Genomic DNA, 15,236 nt, shown 5'->3' on the forward strand with positions numbered 1-15,236 from the left:
TTATACAGTAATGATGGTGTGCAGGTATTTCTTTTTAAAATGTTTAGATTTTCATGCTAGCATGTCCATTAAAATATACATCTGTCAACTCTGTGTCAGTGAAATGTATAAAATTGTAAAATGCAAATGTATTACAGCACAATACATCAGATACTGTAGTCTAATTGTGTTTTAGAAATCTGGAAGATATCTTTTTAGGACCATGTGTTTGTTATCAGGATGATAATGTTCCATGGAGATCCATGAAATATCTTTTCATACAAACATAAATTAATAGAAGCAAAGCTGGATTTGATGATAAAGTCACAGTTTTCACATCTAAAAAAACATAGATGAATTCAAATACAATTTCTAATTTATCAACAGTGATGTGTGGATAGTATCTGAAACTGACCATAACAATGGTACTACAGCAAAGAAATGTCATACTCTTATTATTTAGAAACATTTTTAATTTAATTCTAATCAGAAAGATGAATGGCTTATCATAAATCATAACTACTACAGCAATAACCTTTGCATTATTACATTTCACAAATCTTTACACTAGCTGAACAATGAAGATATGCGTGTTCTGAAACATTAGCAAATATACCCCTTGCTCCTACATGTTCATATTCAATATTCACACAGAGCATAAAAGATGATAAAGTAAAATAAAAAGTCCACGCATTTCAGAATTGTGGAACACAATTGAATGGAAAAAAAAATCTCAACTATCTTAACACAGCCAACATACAGTAACACCTTCACAGAGGCTACATCTCCTTATTCAAATAACATCCACAATACTTTATAATAATTATTCCAAAAGAACAAGTAGAAAAGTATCCCATGTAAACCCATTCCTATTCCAAACTCTAACCCTTCAACACACTATGACTGTGACAGATATGTATTACTTTTAACACTTATTATGGAACAATGGTCCTAAATGATCATGAATGTTGTTCATAGTATCATAGGTAGCCTCTATGAAGACACATCCTGTTTCTCTTGCCTGTGTTTACATCAGGAGATTAATCAGCAATTCAGATCTGAATGCAGTAATGTAAACAGGGCTGTTGCATGACTTGAAGGTGGAAAACATTTGAAAAGTAGGAGCTCAAAACTTTTTCGTGCGCTGCATAGAAAGTGGTCAGGTCTTCACAACAGCAATTTGAGAGCTTTCGAGTCATTGTTATTCAGTCAGAACAAGCAATTGCAAATGTGCATTTGGAAATCTGGTCCAGTCACGATGAGATGCATGTGTGAAAACAGATACAGAAAAGAAAACCGACAGTCTGGAAAGAAAGCAATGTCGACACCTCAGCCCTCTCCCCATTCCCTGCCATCACCAGACTCCCTTACCATCACTCCAAAAGGTTAGTTAGAATAAAAAACAGCACTGCACCGATCTGGACGTATGGTATTGTTAGATCTATCAGCTAGGTTGCCTATAGCACAATCAAGTCCCCTAAGGTAAGAATCCAACGCCCACTCAACTGTTGCACTAAAAAGACTCTCTTGTGGGAATAGCAGAAAACATGCAAGTCTTTTTATTGAAATGATTTTCAGGATTATTTTCTGGGTTATTAGAAAGCCATCTGGAACATCCTGTTGCAGTGTTTTCTTCCCTTTCAGTACTGTCTGTCCACTCAGCTTTACAGTCCCTGGCAATTACAAGCTCTCATTCAGTCATAGTTTCTAGTCTGCAACACCCACTGTATGGGCTCAGGCTTTTATGAGGAATGAATTGTCTTTGAACTGAACACATTCCAAAACAACCCCTTAAAGAAAGAATTTTAGGGCTTTCTGATGTGCGGTAGACAAAAAGGTTAGGAAAAAACGAACACAAGATTCAGGCATCATATCTTTGCATCCACAGCAGAGTGGCAGACCATTGAACCACCAAAGGAAAGCCAGCTGGCCAATGAGAGCCCAGGGTTCTCAGAAAGAGAAGCAGGCCACTATTATGGATGCCAGACAGCATGGTAGACTGATGACCAGAAGAGTCATACATCTGTTCATATGAGGTGGGACTATAGGCTCAAAGTGGAAAGTCACACAACCTTTTATGCCTTTGTGATACAGTACATCTGACAGCTAAAACAGTTACATTCACAAAATAGGGAAGAATTAAAAAAATGCATAGTGCTCCTTAGCAGTTCCGCCTCTCAGCCAGCCTCCCTGCCTATTCTGCACCTCACCTTGTCTCATTTTTCCCATGCTACTCCAGCACTTCCATTAGATGCCTATTGAGGCACACAACCAGCTCAGGCTCTTGCCTACTGTTGTTTCCAGCACTTTGCCCCTGCCCACTTTCAACCTCTTCTCATCACCCACCCCCTCTCACCTCTCCTGCCAGGTAATGTGTGCACCCTCTCTGTTCTCCCACTTCCAGGGTCCCTTCTTTTTCCACCCTCACTCCTCGGAGGCAGAATGAACTTACCACAGTAATCACGCCCATTCACCTTCCAGCATCTCTGAGAGACGCGCCTGTGACCTCCCTGCTCTTCACCACCTCCTTCAAACCTCTTACACTCTGAAACACTGATATCTGAATTCTCAGTGTGATAGCCGGCTGAAACAGGTGTTTCTACCCAGCTGCTCTTGCCTATTTTCAGCCTCTCATCTCCTCCTATATACCTCCTCTCACTCTCTCCTCCCTATCTCTTCCACCAGATTATCTTTCCCCCTCCTCTCCGTTGTCCATTTCCAGAGCCTGATCATTCTCCATCCTCTCTCTGCGGAGGAGGAATAAATGACCTGCTGCAGCCGGGACTGCTCAGACCCTGAGCAGAATCACAGGTCACGCAGCACCTGTGACCTCTCAGCTCTTCACCACCTCCTTCAGGAACCTGTGTACTCCGTTCCACTGATGTTTTTCATTCCCATACTGGCAGGGTCAATAGGTACACCTATTAACTTTAAACATGGAATACTGTACATACAAAAAGAGTAATACCGTTACTGCTCTGCATCCACACTGTCTGGACACTGTTTCAGTTCAAATTATTTGCTTTTGCTTGTGCGGCAGTTGATCTTCTCTTTCTGCTTCGTCTAACCCAATTATCATCTAATTCATTTATTTTACCCTATTGTGCCTGCACAATCTTATTTGTTAATCTCCCTTGGTAACATCATCTGCTAAGTGCCCAAATAACAATAAGAATAATAACAAATATAGAAGTAAGTACAAATAATTTACTTTTATACATTTGACTCCTGCTAAATGTCTAAATAATAATAAAATACAGACTATACAAGCAGACATTTTTTTTAATCTTGTGGTAATCTTGCGGGTTTTTTAATCTTTTTTTAAAGACTTGTGGTACTTCAAATGTTTTTTTTTCCTAAGAATGTATCAGAAATACATCTGGGCACTTACTGAATAATTGCTTTAAAAGGCACTTCTCTGAATACTTTTTATTCCAAATTGCATCTCAGAAATGCCAACATGTTTTGAAAGAGGCAATGCATATGTAATTTATTTTAAAAAGATCCACATATCATTCTAACTGGCTCATATCCTAAGCCCAGACAAATGACTTTCCCAGGTAAACAATACTTTGGTAGCGAACAAATCCATCACTTCCCGGTTCAATTATGTTATTTTTTGCCGTATGTAAATTAGTTCTGTGACTCTGCATCAGATATCATGATACATTTTTTCTCTTTTGTAAAAAATGTTTAAAGAAGGCAGTGAAACAGAATATAAAAGTGAATTTTTAAGGATCATCTATAGATTCCCTTAATAAAGCAGAAATAATGGATTTTCCTGACAGGCACTGTAGTCTTCAGGTGCATCCTGCTGGTGATGTGACACAGTGGCACATGAATCCATAAAGTTTCCTAATTAAAGAAGGTGGCACTCTCTCAGAACAGGTTAACACCGTACAGTAGCCTTTTCTTTCTTTGTGGTTTCTATCAGAATTCTGCAATTGTATATTAAAATCAGCTGTGCAGCCATCTGAAAAGATCTCAGGACCTGTGGAGTTGGAATAATCAAGTTTTGCCATCTTTCTAATATATTTAGATTAGTGGAAAAAAAGCTTTCTTGATAAAACTGTGATATAGAGAAGGAGCTGGAGCTTTCCTCTTGCCAAGAAATGTACCACAATAACATACCCTGTACTACAGGTTTTGCATTAGTTGAATAGACCTATTATCCAGCTTGAATGCACTGTTGTAACATTATTCTAATACTGATCTGCCTTTTGCAATGTTCTGTGAGAACCCATGGATTTTCTAGTCTCAATATTTATTTATTCACTATTCTTGCTCACAAACCAGAGAGCCGGAAACCATTGGTCTAAATTTCAGTTGTGTAAAGAATGGATGTGGAGACCACTTAATTCCTGAGCCTTGTCTCCACCAGTCGATTTGTTCCAGTGGTACTCTGGAATCTGTTCAATGTGGTTCAGTCAGATTCTTACCCTTGTTATACAGCATGGTAAAAAAGTCATATTAAAAGTAAAAGAATGGTAAAGTAGAATTTCTGTGTGTGTTATTTGTAAAATTTGCTTAGTTTTATGTACTATTAGGACTTGATGAAGACTAAGTGATGGTCAATAATGTCTAAGTATGTTAAAGCATTTAAATGTTAAGGGGGTGTACTTAATTTTTCACTACACTGTAACTGCTGCTGTTCTGTGACAGGGAAAATAAGACACCAGCAAAACAGGTTCTGAGAATGGAGCTCACGAAGCCTGTAACATGAACAGATCACCTTTGAAATGATACCTCCTTACAGGCAAAATAACAATCCAAGTACTGTTTTCCAAACTCTGCAAGCCTGAGCATATTGTATTTTGTTTTTAATTTTAGGCTTGTTCATAAAATGCATACAGGTCATCGAACTTTGATACATGTGACACATTTTAATCCATGAATTAAATCCTGGTATTTTTTCAGTACTTTTCTCCCTAAACTAGATTACACACAGGAGAGGAACCACTCCATCCCCCACTGAAGTGTAGCTCTACCTGGGGGATGTGTGGCAGTCATTATGTTCCAGCAGTCACACTACATGGATGAGGTAGGGAAGTGTGAAATTGCTTCTCCGATTGCATTAAGTGGGAACATTAGGGAGACCAGACTACTGTGCAAGTCCAAAGTGGAGTTGAGCTAGGACACTGGGGTTAAAACCCCTACTCTTTCAACAAGTGCCACGGGGCACTTAATGACCAATTTCCCAAGAATTTGCTTTAATGTCTCCTTCAAAGGATGGCACAACACAGATTCTCCAGTCTCCATACCAATGCAGACAAGCAACCACCTTTTATTTTGCTGTTTTTAGAAAAAAAGCGACCCTACCTTGAGTCTTTCTGAAACGCCATCATTAAAGCTGATGGTGAACTCCTCAATCTTTGGCACCTTCAGCTTCCCCTTGCTTTTTTGATCCGACTGGTATTCAGTTCTTGTCTTAACCACAACCTGCAAGGCAAACAAACAAGGCGCATGCCGAATCAAGACTGCATGAGCAAACAGCTGCTGTTGAACTTCCCTTCATTCACACTGTTCAGGAGGAATGAGTGCCTGAGGCAATGAGAATTAAAAGTAGAACCAATTGGCACATTCTGAGTGTGCATTAAACATATATATATACAGTATGTTCTCCGTATTGTAACTGCATTGTTCTAATTACATTTTTTTTCATTTGTATTCTTTTAACTGATAAAGACAGAAAGGGGAATACAACTTACAAGGACCACTTTTCAGGGTTATGGTGAGACTTTATATCATACTATGAATAATGTATATGAATAATGCTATGCTATGAATAATGTATATTAACTAATTCTCAGAATTGAAAGGGAGCACATAACAGTCCAAATGACTTCTAATTCATTTTTGTACATACAGACGACTAACCCTGCCTTCTCCTTACACCATAAGCCTGAAAGGCATCCCTAATAAGATACATACTAACGGTGAAATCTCTCTTCAGCGCTGGTTCCTTTGAATTTATGTATCCAAAAGGCAAGATGAGAAGTCTCTCTAAATGGTTCCACCCCCTCAGCATTGTAAGTGGCAAGACCTAATTAACATTTCTATCCATACTTCAGAATAGCATAGACATTTTAAATAAATGACATTAAGCCACAATTTTAGTTCAATTTATCTGTAAACCTAGAATTACAAAGGTACTATATTTAAGTATTCAAAAAACATATTTCATTAGCGTTTTATATTTTTCATTGCCTTATTGGTGTATTATATTTAATTCAAAATTATACAGTTTAAGAGCACATTTGCAGGAGTCTCTGTGTAGAGGTGTTTCCGAGCCATGTCTTAATTGCCTTTGGTTAAGAATAAATGTCAGTATCATGCCCTGTATGGTGTTTAGTAATGATTTTCAGTCATCAGTGTAGCAAAATGCAGTTCATCTCATTACACAAGTTTGATGTTTTACTCAGAGTCAGAGATGCATATACAGTAATTATCAATCAAAAGAATATTTATTCCATGTCTAATTTTAAAGCAAGCTCCGGATTTTTCATTTACCAGGAAACATGGAATCAATTCAATAGTCAATAAATAACTTCCCTAAACCCATCTGATGAATTCCACCCTCTTGACCTAATCCTAAAAATCACTACGCTTAATCTGCAGCGAATCATCCCATACTCACAGCAAATTACATACAGTAGGTGGTCATTTCATTTCATTTTACTGTTCTGTGTCTCAGAAAATTGCAAAGTGCTTTTATTATTAATGTCATTACAAATTTTAGCCATCATAAAAGGGTCTGGGTGATGTGGATCATTTTATTAATCAATTTTGCTAAATTACATATGGCACATAACACAGACAGCTACCAGCCCAATAAATTTGGAAGGCTTTTCATGCAGATGTCTCTCTTAGTATAGTGATTGCGGCCTGATGGGTCATGTGCTTAAATGGATCATCTCTCTGAAAGACTGCTGTAAGGGGCAGTATTTTCAGGTGTATTGTTCATTATCTACTACCCTAGAAGTACCAGCACCCTAAGGCAGGCAACTGTTCTTTTCCTGGAAAATCAATTTTCCACCAAAATTATCCATCCATTTATTCATCTGATCTAAAATTTACAGGAGGTAACATTGTAAACTCTGCTCCACTGTGACAAAATGAACGCATGCTTGATCCAAATTAAACGTGCTCATGTTTGGGTGTATGTGTAATAGATGGTCCAAGCCTTCAAGGACATTTATTTAAGACTCACAGAACTATAAAAGATCTCCATTTGTGCCACAGTTTGCAGATAACCAATGATTTAAACACAAAATGACCTTAATCCTCCACCTAAAACACAAATGTCTTTTTATCCACTACAAATTAATGGCATTTATCAGAACATGTGAAATATACGTATCTTATACATATATATTCTATATACTGGGCTCCATTATATTGATCAGATTAAGGAGTCCTACTAAATGACCTTGAAGTATTCCAGGAACCTGGTTGGAAGATACTTTGTCCAAACACACTAGGAGTCCAGAGAATGAGTCTTAGACCTGTAATTTCAAGGAATAAGAAACTTTTTTGCCTCAAAAATGTAGGAAAGTGTGATTTTCAGTTCAAAAGTATAGCCTGCCTTTCACAAACATAGGCTTCATGATAGATGAGGCAGTTAAGAAACCTGCAAGCTGGCCACTGCAATACACAGTTTCTGCCAAAATTTCATAATTTTGCTGTATTGAAAGCAATGCTTCCAAGAACTGCAAATTCATATTTCAGCAGAAATCCAAAGAATAACTGTGGTCATATCTAAAAATTAATTGAAAGATGTTGAAAAATGCAACCGTCTTCCTTTAGCTTATAAAAAATGACCTGGGTAGGTGGTAGCTGGGAGACAGCTGTGATATTTTTTTTCCAATTTTCTGTTGCCTCTTGACATCAGCTGTCCGATGAATGATCATTTATTCTATCACACTGGCAAACATTCAGCAGCAAGGTTGAACTTTGGTTATTCCTAATCTCATGCGGAAATCCAGCTACAATCCAATGAGGAATGTTATTTATTTTAATTAGTAAATTAAAGATTCATTATCTAATTTTATTTTTTTTAGTTAAATTAAAACAACTATCATGTTGAGGTGAAGTGAGTGCTGCTGTATGACAGTGAGAGTCACATTCAAATTTGCATTCAAAGAGCTTTATTGGCTTGACTGATGAATTACAGTGTTGCCAAAGCAAATACAATTAACAGCCGTTTACAAAAAAAAAAACATCTTATTGATCCTGCCAGGCAGTTCACTTTCTGGGTTCGTGAACCTGAGTTTCCAGACTGGGAAACTTTCTGTGTGGAGCTTGCATGGTTTCCCTCTCTCTCCCTAGGTTTCCCAGGTATGTGTGCCCTAATATACTGTAGACTGGCATCCTGTCCATAGTCTAGTTCCACCTTGCGCCCTGGTTTTCTAAAGTTTTCTATAAAACAGAAATTCAAGGCTGATGATGTTCCAACACATTCTTAAAAGAACTATAATTTTACTTGCTCAATTCTTTTGTTGTGGACCACTCAACCCCAGAACTTACCAGCCTACTGGAATATGGTGATTTTCCTTGATGGGATTTAGAGGACTCATACTAGTCCCCTAGTCAGTCGGATTTCAAAGCCAAAGGCTCCTCGGATGAATATATAGCTCCTTAATGCTTTAGTATGACCTACAAACACATGCTCCATTTTTTTCACGACAAAAATACACTGATTTTCTCTAGAGATTTCTTTGTTTGGCAATCCGGTTAGAATGTGCACGTGTGAAAGCCGCACATTTTCCAGAACAAGCCACTTCCATTGAGGTAGCTAGACAATAGCTTTGCTCGCTGCCAAACGGAGACAGGTTTAAGACTTGACAGCAGGGATTATTTTGATAAGACTCTTCCAAATGCAAAGCTGGTGGCCATTTATCGTAACATAAAATAAACAGCTATACAAAAAATGCAATCCCAGTAACCTCTGTTTAATAAACACCACAGTACATCTGTAACAGCTTTTTGTAATCTGAACACAACAGACTAATAGCCTCTTGCTTATTATGGTGTGTTACAAAAGAATCCTTGCTATAAGAGGCATTTTGTACATTACGAATAATGTTTCTCTATTATTTGTTTAAAGCCCTTCTATAGGTAAAATAAGACAAGTACAAAATGCACGGATATTTAATTCTGATACCGTGGGGCGAGATTATAGTAAACCTCAAGATAAACACGTGCATTGGTTTCAATGACCTTCTTTTAAATAACATGAATACAGATGAGTGGCAGAATGGAATTAAGTTATGAATCGCCAACAAATGTAGCGGATTTCCCTTTTATAAGCACTGCATCACAAAAAAGTACCTCATATACAGTACAAGCTCACATCTCTAAACATGCACTGTGAAAGACATTTTGTCATTAACTATAGCTTCAATGTACTAGGTCAAAATAAACTCAGAATTAAAAATAATTTCATTTAACTATTTTCTAACTATACGAATCTTTGTCTTTTCGGTAGTCCACCTTCAACATGTCAAATTATTTTCACAACGCATTTGCAGGCGGACCTTATGCTGCTGGAAAGATATTTACTGAGACCAAATGTTTTCTACTCATACATTTTCTGTTTTCTTCAGACAATTCCCATCTCTCCTGTCCCAGAAAGCCGGTTTTGGTCTATGAAGACCCCGTTAATCACTTTAAGTCCCCTGAGAAAAGCTTCAGCTCACATACAAGGGGTTAATTTAAACCCATTTAGATGGGGGGATATTTCTCATCTCAGAAAGACATCTAGTCACAGACATCCAAATCGTCCAGCGTTAAATTTGTAATTTCAGCGAGGCTTTAAAAGAAAACTGAATAAATGATAAGAGAGCTGGGTTTTTATGCTATAAATAATAGAAGTGCCAGACGTTTCACTCGACGATGAGCAGAGGAGCAAGCCGAGAGTTTTACCTTGTCAGGAGCAGGATACTGCAGGTGATTAACATCCAGGGGTGTGATCAGCGGAACGTTTTGAAACCCGTCCTCAGCACTGGCCGGTTTGGTGCCTTTGTCATTAAAGTAACCCCCTAATTTAACCATCTTTAGCAAAACCCAAGCACTTCGCTCTTCACCCTTAAAGGAAAAAAGCAAAAAACAACACAGTAAAATCGGGTATCATTGTTGCAATAGTCTACAAATTGTTATTTTTTAAACAATTTTCAAACATTGTTCAGAAAAGGGACATACTAATTTAGCTTTTCTTGTTCGCATTTTAATACACCTCGTTCAGAAATCTTTTATTGACAGGATGGGCAACAATGAGTAACGAACGTACTTCATTTTATGAAGAATACATAATCATTTGCCGTTTATAGTCAAACTGTCCCATTTTAATTAAAAAAAAGACAAAGACATTAAAGCGAAGATGAACATGAGCCGATAAGCGAAACTTTAGATCAAGAAGAGCGTTTTAAAATATCTTGCACATCACACTCATTAATTTATTTGTAATTTGCATCGTATAATTTAATTTGTAAATCTCATTGTAAAATTAATATCATGCGATTGTCAAACAGGAGTAGTGCGCACATTATTGAACGCATATTCATGTAATCGAACTTCTCAGATTCACTGCGAAACATTTTAGTGACCTGTTAACTAAAGTCCCTCAGAAAAGCAGTGGATTGCAAGCCAGGTCGCAACAGCATTGAAGAACATCGCTATTTCTATAGAACTACACCTGCTATACTCAGCCGGTGTCACACAGAGACACTAAACATTAAAAATGAAAATCCAAATTTACTTACAGGAACTGAACGTCTGTAGTGTTATTCCTTTCTGATATTCCTCTCACAATGTATATATTTCTTGTATATAGCAGACAGCAAATGATGGAACCGGCTGCAGCCCGGTATAGTGTAGATGATGGTAAAACAAGGAGTCCAGCAGGGACGAGAAAGACTGAGGCTGAGGCAGAGGGATGCTGAAAAGGACAATTCACGCACGCCGCGCCACCAAGCAAATGTTTAATGCGATTTCAGCTTGTAATTCACAACTATCACCACTAGGGGTGGTAAACACATGACGACAATTCCTCGTTTTTATTTTCTGAATGCAACACTGCAATTGGAATGTTTTTCTCTCCATTCACTCTACAGTTTATATATAGATTGTCTTTTCCGCCACCTGCTGGATAAGGGCTCGAATTGTATGCAGCATTCAAGAATATTCCCAACATGTTAAATCGTCAGACTTTCAGTCATATTCTACGTTTTAAAAAAAACCTGATTAAAATTACTACCTTACTAATTAAATAAAAAAAATACTAATAATTAAAAAGCACCTCATTTGAATGTCTGGAAATGCCAAATGGGCTTAAATAAGTTTAATAACTGCTGTGTGCTGGCTTACCTTCACTGTCCTACTGCTTTTTATTTCTCCTCCAGCACCTTTGTAGTACAAGTGGTTACCTGTGGACATCATTTCCATTGTCCCTGATGGCTTTTCAATGCCTTATCAAAAGTCACCTGTGCAGTAATTTTGGAGATTTATAACTTGGAAACTTTATCCAGTTGTTCATCTTTTTTTTTCCCTTGTAAAACTTTACACTGACATTTGAACTAAAAGTCAGCTTTGTCGACAATGCCTATGTCTTTCTTAAGTTCCTGTTCACCCTGATGCTCACAATTTGTCACGGTCACCAGCACTGTACTGCTGTGGACCTACTACAGAAGCATCTTTCATGCCTTTTTTACCATGATTTCTAAAGCCCTAGTACTGACAATGCTTTCCTTTTTGCTTTTTCATACAATCCCTCTGCCTTACAACCCATTCTGTAACTCTACAGTACAGTATAGTCTTATTTTTAAAGGTAGTAATAGTAACTATTGGATCACCTTACGTGTTGCACCTTGTGACTTTAAAGATGACTATGAAAGTGTCAACTTTTTTTTACCAAAAAGCAACAGCTAGATCAATCAACAACAACTTTTTTTCTGGATCTAGAAATATTAGCTACACACTTAGCATAAGTCTCCCTGTAGGCAAAAGGTGTGTAAATGACACATGTATAAACTGCTGCAGAGTGAACAGTGTGCCTGAAAGGGAAATTTATAATTACACACCATAGCTGACTGAAAACATACTGTATACATACCCTTTCAAATTTGCAAAAAAATAATAAAAATGATCAATTTTGTTTTGCTTTTGTGTCACTTAAAACTTCACTGTCTCTCGGCTTTTTTTGCCTTGGGATTCTTTACCAAGACTTTACTGTGCTTCACAGCATAAGCATAATCATGGAAGATGTTAGATCTAGCACAGAAATGGAAATATCAGGTTGACACATCATGCTGACTGTTATATGTTTGTATATACTTTTGTATACACTGACTTGTATTTTACCACTACATACTTTAGCTGACAAAGACTGAGCCATACACAGTACTGTACATGAAATCACAGTGGCACCAGGAGTAACTCACACTGCAATAGAATGTTAGGATGTTCCAAGAGACCCGATCAATAGTTTTTTCCTAATAAACTTGTTTTCCTGCAATATTTTAGAGTTGATATTGAGAACACTACATTTCATTGAGAAGTGCAAATAAGAAATCAAATTAGGAGACTGCACTGCATATAGTTGTTTAAGTTTTTATACTATTCATGACACTGCCACATCAGAGACAAAACCTTAGATTTCAAAACAGATAAAATATTGATAGAGCCTACATGTGTTCATTGAAGTGAAATTTGAGTTTGGAAGGCTTGGTTATGTGGGACATTGAAGTATTTCCGGTTTGTGTGAAGCAAAAGAAGAAAAAAGGTACATTTTAAACTAAGAGTCCACATGTACAGGACAGTCGGTCTTTAATAATAATAAACTTTAGTTTATATAACACCTTTAAAAGTAGCTTCTCAAATGGCATTACAGTAAGAAATAGAGTTAACAAAGATATGAGATAACAAAATTAGCACAATTAAAGACAAGGATTTAGAATGCAAGGAGCAGACACACCAATTATATAAAACCCTTTCTGAAGAAGACACTCTTCTTTGAAAGTCTGGATTTGAAAGTGCTCAAGGAAAGAGACTCTTTGATATCATTGGGGATAGAATTCCAGAGAAGAATGCAAATGAGTTGGCCCAAGAATGTAAACAAACCAAGCTTACACTTATATAGCGCTTTTTCTGGACACCCCACTCAAAGCGCTTTACAGGTAATGGGGACTCCCCTCCACCACCACCAATGTGCAGCATCCACCTGGATGATGCGACGGCAGCCATAGTGCGCCAGAACGCTCACCACACATCAGCTATCAGTGGGGAGGAGAGCAGAGTAATGAAGCCAATTCACAGAGGGGGATTGTTAGGAGGCCATGATTGATAACAGCCGATGGGGAAATTTGGCCAGGATGCCGGGGTTACACCCCTACTCTTTTCGAGAAACACCCTGGGATTTTTAATGACCACAGAGAGTCAGGACCTCGGTTTTACATCTCATCCGAAGGACGGCGCCTGTTTACAGTATAGTGTCCCCGTCACTACACTGGGGCATTAGGACCCACATGAGCCGCAGGGTGAGCGCCCCCTGCTGGCCCCCCTAACGCCTCTTCCAGCAGCAACCTTAGTTTTTCCCAGGAGGTCTCCCATCCAGGTATTGACCAGACTCACACCTGCTTAGCTTCAGTGGGTTGCCAGTTGTGAGTTGCAGGGTGATATGGCTGCTGGCTAACCATAGACCGCTTGTAAACAAAGGCTGCAAGGAGGTGGGGAGGAGAAGATAAGTCAGACAGATACTGAGGTGAAAAGCCACGTAAAGCCTCATACAGTATACCTAACTACAGTGCATTGCCCCGAAAGGGAATGTTGTATAAATTGCCCTACAAGCAAAAGCTGGAAAGAAACTGATTATTTTTTTCAAACTCTTGCAATAGACATTGTACGCACAGGCATATTAAGAAATAGGGCCAACATTTATTAGGTGTTTCTGACTCTAACGCCATTTGAGCCTGAACCCTTACTCATTCAGGACTCCATTCAACACAAAACTTCCAATGACAGAACATTAATCAAAAATTTATGTTACCATTCTTTATAAATTATTTTTGTTTTGATGAGGTTATTAAGTCTTTTCAGACCAATATTTTGATTTAGTGAAGAAAATTTTCCAATCAATTGAACGGAAGATTGTGGAAAGTCTTTGACAAAACAATGACCCCTAACCCAAAGAAACCCTTATCTAGGGTAAGAGTTAGGATTCCCCCAAAACCTAGGCAACCTAGCATGGCTGTGTTGTAGGACAGAAATGATATTTAGGAAAACAGTTATTTCAATGTTTTCTTTTTTTTTATTATTCTGACATATTCACCATCCTGTTGGTGCCCACCCTCACCACCAGCGGACATTCTGTCATGAAGTCCAGAATCCAATTACAAAGGGAGGTGTTCAGTCCCAGGTCCTGGAGCTGGATGACAAGCTTTGAGGGCACTATGGTATTGAATGCTGAGCTGTAATCAACAAATAGCTTTCTCACATGTGTTCCTTTTTAACCCAGGTGTGAGAGAGCAGTATGTAGGGCAGTGGCAATAGCATCCTTTGTTTACCTGTTCTGGCGAAACGCAAATTGCAGTGGGTCTGTGGTGTCAGGCAGTGAGGAGGTGATGTATGCTTTGACCAGCTACTCAAAGTACTTCATGATAACTGATGTGAGTGCCGTGGGGTGGTGGTCATTCAGGCAACTGACTCTGGGTTTCTTAGGAACAGGGACAATGGTGCATTATTTAAAGCAGGAAGGAACTATAGACTAAGCTAGAAAAAGATTGAATGTGTCCAAGAGGACGTCTGGCAACTGGTCTGCACGTTCCTCCAGAACACGGCCAGATAGCATCAGGGCTAGGAGCCTTGTGTAGATTGGTCTTTTTAAAAACTTTACACACATCTGCCATGGATATGATCAGTGTGTTTCCGTATTTGATTTCAGGAATCCTCCTGGCTGGATCTGCGTTGCTGACCTCAAACCGAGCATAGAATGAATTTAGCTCATCAGTAAGAGAGGCGGACTGTTGTATGAAATAGCTGGGTTGCCTTTTGTAGTCTGTAATGGTGTGTATACCACTCCAAATGTCCCGTGTGTTGCAGCCATGATAATATGACTCTAATTTAACTCTATAGTTGCATTTAGCTTTAAAGCAATATCCAATAACACACCAAAATTTAATATTACCATTCATAATATATTCTGTTTGTATTGGTGAGGTTGCTTAGTCTTTCAGACTACTAAATACATTCAGTGAAGTAAATTT

At 38.2% G+C, this 15,236-nt stretch overlaps 1 protein-coding gene across 1 annotated transcript in view; it reads right to left on the reverse strand.

Annotated features, from left to right (window-relative positions):
- The window catches only part of nsg2 (neuronal vesicle trafficking associated 2), a 30,014-nt gene extending 19,050 nt beyond the window's left edge, over positions 1-10,964 (reverse strand). The window contains exons 1-3 of the mRNA XM_088604079.1: positions 10,740-10,964; positions 9,904-10,065; positions 5,299-5,418 (exon numbers count right to left, since the gene is read on the reverse strand). Of these exons, the coding sequence (XP_088460205.1) occupies positions 5,299-5,418; positions 9,904-10,032 (249 nt within the window). The 5' untranslated portion in view covers positions 10,033-10,065; positions 10,740-10,964. The remainder of the gene's footprint in view (positions 1-5,298; positions 5,419-9,903; positions 10,066-10,739) is intronic.
- Positions 10,965-15,236: the final 4,272 nt, after the last annotated feature.

This window comes from Lepisosteus platostomus, chromosome 13, assembly GCF_059453375.1.
Source record: "Lepisosteus platostomus isolate fLepPlt1 chromosome 13, fLepPlt1.hap1, whole genome shotgun sequence".
Taxonomy (NCBI): Eukaryota; Metazoa; Chordata; class Actinopteri; order Semionotiformes; family Lepisosteidae; genus Lepisosteus; species Lepisosteus platostomus.